General features: G+C 41.2%; 1 protein-coding gene across 1 annotated transcript; it reads right to left on the bottom strand.

Annotated features, from left to right (window-relative positions):
• Positions 1-439: 439 nt before the first annotated feature.
• On the bottom strand, positions 440-7,361 carry c11h5orf24 (chromosome 11 C5orf24 homolog). The gene is made up of 2 exons (XM_012881479.3): positions 6,756-7,361; positions 440-1,253 (listed from the first exon to the last, which is right to left on the bottom strand). Exon 2 carries the CDS (start codon positions 1,245-1,247, stop codon positions 594-596), a length of 654 nt encoding a protein of 217 aa, XP_012736933.1. The 5' UTR covers positions 1,248-1,253; positions 6,756-7,361; the 3' UTR covers positions 440-593.
• Positions 7,362-7,634: the final 273 nt, after the last annotated feature.

The raw sequence follows: 7,634 nt of genomic DNA on the forward strand, positions 1-7,634 counted from the left end.
AACGCATCACATTTGGATAAGTTTCAGCCTCGCTCTCAGCCACTTTTTTTTTTTTCTTTTAAGCTTTTTAACATATTTCACTCATGGAGGTGAGCACAACAAACGCGAGCAACAAGCCAGAAAACAACGGTAAGGAAAAAAAGTGGTTAAAATGATGATATGTGCCCTTTACATAGTAAGAGCAATAAGAACAATGTAATGACGTCGGCCAATTAAGATTGGAGACTGAAGTACGTTACAGATTAAAAACGCTTTTTCTTTGTTGGCGTCATCAAACAGTCAAATTAATTTTTCCTTAACTGGGTTTAAGATGCTACATATAACGCCAAAAATCCAGCTGCTACTGTGACTGCCTAATGAACAGCTGTCTTTGTCCCCGTGAAAACATTTGCAAACCTGTTAGAGATCTCCAGCTATAGCAGTGAGAAACAAACGGTAGTTTTTTTTTTTTTATCAGGCGGCAGGCACACGAATGACAGCAAGACAGATAATCCCCCCCCAAAAAAAGAAGAAGAAAATAATAGTAATAATAACATCCTCCTTTTTGCAGTCACCCCTCGCAGGAAGCAGCAGTGTTTTCTGGTTTTAGCAGTTCAGGGTGAAGTGGAGACAGCGCAGAGCCTCTCCTCGTTACCTGTCTTCTCTTTGCAGGGCGCGTCGCAGAGGATTTCTTTGTGTGGGAGTGGGTAGGGGAAGGCCGCGCCGCTGCAGACGCTGCTGTACGCCAGTTTGTTGAGGCGGGACAGGCCCTTGATGCTGCCGGGAGGCCGTCCCGGGCTCACCTTGTACCCGGCGGCTCGGGTCGTGCCGAGCGGCCGTCCCGGGCTCGTCTTGAACCCCGCGGCCCTGGTGGTGCCCAGGGGCCGCCCGGTGCTGGTTCTGTACCCAGCCAGCTTAGTGGTTCCCAGAGGCCGGCCGCGTCTGCCCGTCTTCCCGGCGCCTTTGGTCTTTTTCTTAGCGTCACTGGGGGTTTGCTCTGAGCCTTTCAGGTTGGGTATTTTCCCGGTCGAGCGCGGGTCGCCTCCCAGAATATCCTGTCTGTGACACACCATGGGCTTGTGGCTCTGGGCGGGTAGGGCCATGGGCGCCAGCGTCATCTGCAGGGAGGCGGGAGGCGGAGGAGGGTAGAACTTGTTGGGCTGCGAGGCGCAGAGTTCGAAATGGGCGGCGGGGTGGTGGCCGTCCTCTGCCAGGCAAGACGGCCTGCTGTTCATGCAGAAGTCAGTGGTGGTCACCTGGCGCATCATCTTTCGCTGGGGGGGTCAAAGCAACAGGTCATTATTGCACAAAGACAGTGGGTGATATTAAAATCTTGGCACTTTATTTATTTATTTTGTTTCACTTCATAATCCTCTCATTAAGTTTTCTCTGTGCACAAGGCTACAAAAGATCTGGATATTAGTGATACACAAAATGTATGCCTGTGCAAATCCTCAGTTATCCGGGTCCTCGCAACGTCCAATTTAAGCCTGTCTGTAATTTCACCCATAATGCCTTGAAAAGGTGTCCCTGCCACTGAGCTATATTATACACTGGAGTGCTGATTTTGCCGAAAAACTGAAGTCACTGGCCGCCATCTTGCTACTCCCTGCTCTCACAGAATCCCATAGGATTTGGTTGCAACAACAAACAGTTTTCTGGCTGTGTGAAAACGTTTCACAGGTAATTCTACAGTCAGTGGATGTACTAACACTATCAACTACTAGGAAATTAGGTGCTGAAATATTTTCCATGTTATTCATATTAAATATATTTATGTATATATAAGTATGTGTATATGTATATATATATATGTATACACATATGTAAATATATGTTTTTGTATATTGTTATTTCTATATTTATAAATGTTAAACATATATATTTAAATTAATAAAATGCAAAATATTTCAGCACATGACTTTCTCAGTACTTGATAGTTTTAGAACATAACATAAGAGTATATGGCATTTGACATTTTAAAAGTTTTAAGCCCCCCTGAACATGAGAAATATCCTCATTATTCGATGCTGTAGCTCACATATTCCCTAGTTACTGGGGGGAAATAGGGAGTACCAATATGGCGGCTGGTGGCTTCAAAGCGACTCGTTCAAACAGACGGTGATTAGCACTCCAGTGTATAATATAGTTCAGTGGTCCCTGCTCCTTGAACATTTCCTAATTTTGTCCCTTTACAAACAAAAACTTTATTAGAAGCGTATGTGACAGACTACAGCAGCGAGAAAAACAACCCATGATTTATTTTTATTCTTTTTTAAGAAATTCTTACAAATACAAATCTGAAAGGTCTTGCAGGCATCGTGTTAAGCACCCTTTACCCTGACACCGCTAAATAAAATCCAGTGCAACCTTCTCCCCCTTTTGAGGACTAATGTCTCAAAAGGATCTGGAAAAACTAATCCATGCGTTTATTTTTAGTAGAATTGATTACTGCAACGGTGTTTTCACAGGTCTGCCTAAAAAGTGGGTCAGACAGCTGCAGCTGATCCAGAACGCTGCTGCCCGCGTCCTCACTAAGACTAAGAAAGTAGAGCACATCACCCCAGTTCTAAAGTCATTACACTGGCTCCCTGTATCTCAGAGAATAGACTTTAAAATACTTCTGTTAGTCTATAAATCCCTAAATGGCTTAGCACCTAAATACATCACAGACTTGTTATCAGTGTATAAACCCTCCAGACCACTAAGGTCTTCTGGCGCCAGCCTGCTCTGCAGAACCAGAACCAGAACCAAACAAGGAGAAGCAGCATTTAGTTCCTATGCTCCACTTATCTGGAACAACCTTCCAGAAAACTGTAAAAGTCCTGAAAGCCTGAGTTCCTTTAAATCGAGATTAAAAACACATTTGTTTAGGATTGTTTTTGACTGTTCTGGTTAAACTGTTCTTCTGAAACAGCATTAGTTCAACTTTTTTAGTCCAACTGTTTATTGATGTTCTTTTTTTGTTTCTACATTTTACTCCTACTTGCTTATATTCTGTTTTATTTTCCTGTATTTTAATCATGTAAAGCACTTTGCATTGTCTCTGTACTGAATTGTGCTATACAAATAAATTTGCCTTGCCTTGCCTTAAAAAGCGACAAAAGTCAGTAAATACACTCCATCTGTGAGTCCGGATGTTCTGAAGGCCTCCGAGGTTTCTTGGAGAACGTCTGTGAACAAGCAGGCGGGTCAGAGCCCTCGTTCTCGGTAGGTCAGATTCTTGCGACGTTGGCAGGCCTCTCTAAAACGATCGATTGGCTGCAGCTCATCCAAAAACGCTGCGGCCAGAATCGCAACCAACGTAAGGCCAAAGGATCGTATCCCGCGGGTCCGTAAACGGCTGTACTGGCTTCCTGTTTGCCAAAGCGTAGCAATTAATCTACAAAGCACTAAACGCTCTGAGGTCTAGAACCATCTGAGATATGAACCATTTATCGACGCATCAGATTCATGTTCGCTTCATTGTTCACCAGACCTGAACTAAACCAGCCAGCGTTCACTCGACTAAGCCTGAAAGTGAGTGATAACCTTAACACCACGATATTTACACAAAAACTAAACTTTACGGCTCTGCGATTCTTTAGTATGAAACAGAAAAGCCACTTTTATTCAAATTAGGGCTGGACAATATATCGAGATTTAAAAAAAAAAACATTGAGATTATAAAATGAGAGTAGATCGTTTACATTGAGATTAGGGCTGGGTATCATCCAGGATGAGCCGATTCGATACGATTCTCGATACGTAGTTCACGATACGATAGTCGATATAGCTCAGCTTGATTTGATTTGACTCCAATATCGACTATTTATTGCTTTCAAATTAATGCTCAAAGTCATTTAATCAACAAAACCAACCAAATATTATATTTATGTTCAATTTTTTGAACACTGATATATTAACAGGACAATAAAGTGCATTTGGTTCAATGCATTTAACGTATCACATAAACCAAAAATGTGTCCAAACGTCAGATTTATTTTTTTTCACTGTATAAACGTCTGATTTCAGATGCGTCTCACTTGCTCTTCCTCCCTGTGAACAGTAATGGTGCGCTGTAATAACGCCCCTAGGGGTTGGGAGGTATATCGATATTGAAATCCAGAATATCGATATTAAATCGTTTTTAAAAACATCGATATTAATCTTTGTATCGATTTTTATGCACAGGCCTAATTGAGATGGTCTATGTTGTCTTAAAATTATGCTTTTATTTATTCCAGTTGGTTGTTTTTTAGCTGTTTGTTTAAAAATGTGCCTGTGAGACACGTGGGATAAAGCTTTGATTCAGGGATGCTGCTTTATAATTACTTTACAAAAAGAAAAACATATCGATAAATATCGTCTATCGGCATTCGGCCTAAAATTATCGAGACTTTTTTGTTTTTTTTGTCCATATCGCCCTAATTCACATACGTCACACACATTCATTTTACCCAGTAGAGATGCAACTATATAAAGGCTTTTTCCCGGCTAATAACACTTTCCTGATTCCTTTAAAGTCAGATATTCTGACTCTGGTTCAGATTTGTTAACTAATTTAAAAAGTAGAAAATGTGCTGCAGGGTCTCTGACTGAGGTAGTAATTTTGAATCCAACCAAAAATAAAGATTGTCCGCATATATTTTGAAACACGTTTCTCGTTTCACATAGATAAAATTGAGAAAACACATGAAAGTAAACGGTGTTGATGTTAAAAGTGCTGAAACCCTAAGTTCCTTTAAATCAAGTTTAAAAACACATTTGTTTAGGATTGCCTTTGACTGTTCTAGTTAAACTGTTTTACTGAAACATCATTAGTTCAACTGTTTTTCATGTTTGCTTCTAGTTTCTATTCCCCCATGTTCTATTTTATTTCTACATTTTATGCCTACTTGCTTTTATTCTGTTTTATTTTTCTATATTTTAATGATGTAAAGCACTTTGCATTGTCTCTGTACTGAAATGTGCTGTACAAATAAATTTGCCTTGCCTTCCCATGTGTTTATAGCTCAAAAGCAAATTGCTTTATTTAAAAATGTGATTGATCAGCATGTGAGCTTTTGATTCACTGATAATTATGCAAATTTTGATCTTTGGTCAACTGATTGTGGTTTTTTAAGCTCTCTGTTTTGACTCACTTGTCGCTCTGCTAATTTTTTACGGGTCAACTAGTCGCGCTATCTGCTCAGGCAGGGCCTGCTGGTTAGATGAGCTGCTGCTAGCTTCCCTATAGGACTAAAATTCACATTAAAACCCAGTATTATTCTTTGGCTTTTACCAATAGTGATGCTTAGTTTTCATTTTAAGTTGGTTTTACTGTTTCTTTTATGCATTATCCTTTTATCTTCGTTTTTTTTTTTTTTTTGCCTTTTAGCTTGTAGCAACGTGCAGCACTTTGGTTTCAGCTGTTGACTGTTTTTAAACACTTTATAAATAAAGATGTGGTACGGTAAGAGCAATAGGATGCGCTCATTCACGTTTATAACACTGATTGTGACAGTGAATCTTCTTTAAAACAGGCAAATTTGTTTCTCCAAGTGAACAGTGGCATTCTTTCAGCCAGCTCACAGGCAGTGTGCAGCCTTGCTGTGTGATTTGGGCAAGTTAAAATAAAAACACCTTCGTTTCTTCTCGGCTCTGGAACAAACTCCCTAAAAAAGCCTGAGGCAGGAAGAAACCGTGGTCTCCTTTATTAAATCAGGACAGAAAGCTTTTGTTTTTGTCTCAACTATTTTGTTTCGAACTGCATTAATAGAAAGAAACTGATTGTCAATGTTGAAACTTTACACTTAAAACAGGGTTTGCCCTCTCTCTGAAATCTCTTTGTTAAAAGGAACAGTGACCCAGTTTTTCCTGAACATCAGGGGCGGTTCTAGACAGGGGCCAACAGGGGCCCATGCCCCTGTAGAAATGGTCCTGGCCCCTGTTATGGCCCCTGTACTAAAGACATGATATTAAATACACTTCTCATAATTATTTGCAATGGCAAAGAAACCATAACTGATTGGTCACTTTGATCAATATTATTATTATTTTTTTACCTATACAGTTTTACTCTACTTAAAAAGAATTTAAAACTTAAGATGTTTCACGTTTAGCTTTAGCTGTATTGAGCTGGGAGCAAAGTTTTCAACTGCTAGATCAGGGGTCTGAAAACTGCAGTTCCAGAGCCACAAGTGGCTCACTTAATATTATTCCACAGTTAAATGTTGCCATTTTATTGTTGTTTTTTTATTTTTTTGTTCTGTGCCCCTGTGAAAAAACACTGGCCCCACCTTGGCCCCCCTGGTAAATTTGGTCTAGAACCGCCACTGCTGAACATCAAAAGCCCTCTGTAACATCCCAAAAGCAGAGCAACGCCTCTGCAGTGACGTTTGTTAATTGACAAACTTAATTGCTTCTAAGAGCGTAATTTATTCTATACCGGGATTAAACAATAATTAAGGACCTTTTAAAAAAAGCTGGTGAGATGTTTGTCTTCTCTGTGCTGGAGAGGCGGCGGACTTTACTATCAGACACATTTTTCACGTTTCCCATTCACAAAAAAATAAACGCGCATTTGGATTCCGCTGCTTTGCGGCCAGACACCCCCCCCCCCCCCCCCCTCCTCCTCATCCTCCGCTACCCGGGCCGCCTTCAGCCTGGTTCTGGCCCGGATGATGGCCCAGCAGAAGCGGTTCCAGACCGTGACAACATCACGAAAGAAGTGGGCAGCTCTTTCTGTTTTAAGTGCTAATATTTTAAGCCAAAAACAAATGCTGAAAAAAAAAACAAACTCCGGGTTACTGTACCTCGATTGTTCGCAGGTCTCTGAGCAGACGGGGTATTTTTTTTATTTTATTTTTTTTATAAAGGAGAAAAATTATCTTTCATCCCCTCAGAGCGGGAGTCGATCCATTTCTCCCCCTCGGTTATTTTTTTTTTCCTCTCTCCACCTAACGGCTCGGTTCTTGGGTTCGGCTCAGCGTGAAGTCAAACACATCGAAACGGTGCGATGTGAGCGGCAGCGAGGCCGAAAACGAAGAAAGAAAAGGGACGTCAGTCCGGCGGGGTTCCTTTATTGCTCGGCTCCGGCGGTTTGGATAAGAAAAGCAGCCATTTTCCGTTAAATATTAATAAGCGCGAGCGGAGAGAGCGCGGTCTGAGCATGCGCGCCGCAGCTGAACTGAGGTGGAGGTTTTTTCGAGCCTGTCCACTTCGTGAAGCCGCTCTGACGCTACACACGTCGACAAATATGAGCGTTTGTCGGCCACAAAACAATAAAGGTGAACAGGGTTGCTTTGTTTTCAACGCTGCAGCGGAGAAAAAGACCACGAGACGAGTTGTGACGCTTTCAAAAACAATGCTCGCTGTGGAGGTGGGAATTCCGAGACATTTTTGTGGGATCCGCATCATTTGGCTCCGTACAACAAATCCGAATCGGCTCCCAAAGGAAGTTTCCAGTGTGTCCAAACATTCATTTTAATATTATACAACATACATTATTAAAAATGAGAATTTGAAAAAAAGCTATTCGAGCCAATCTGGCCCACACCTTGTTAAATTATATTCACGCATTGTACTTTCATTACTCCATATGCCTGTAGGATGGAGAAATGGGTTAATTAGAATTGAAGTAGGTTCAATAAGCATTACCCAAGAAAGCCAATGCCATTACAAAGGTTTTGGGA

The sequence above is a fragment of the Fundulus heteroclitus genome, chromosome 11 (assembly GCF_011125445.2).
Source record: "Fundulus heteroclitus isolate FHET01 chromosome 11, MU-UCD_Fhet_4.1, whole genome shotgun sequence".
NCBI lineage: Eukaryota > Metazoa > Chordata > Actinopteri > Cyprinodontiformes > Fundulidae > Fundulus > Fundulus heteroclitus.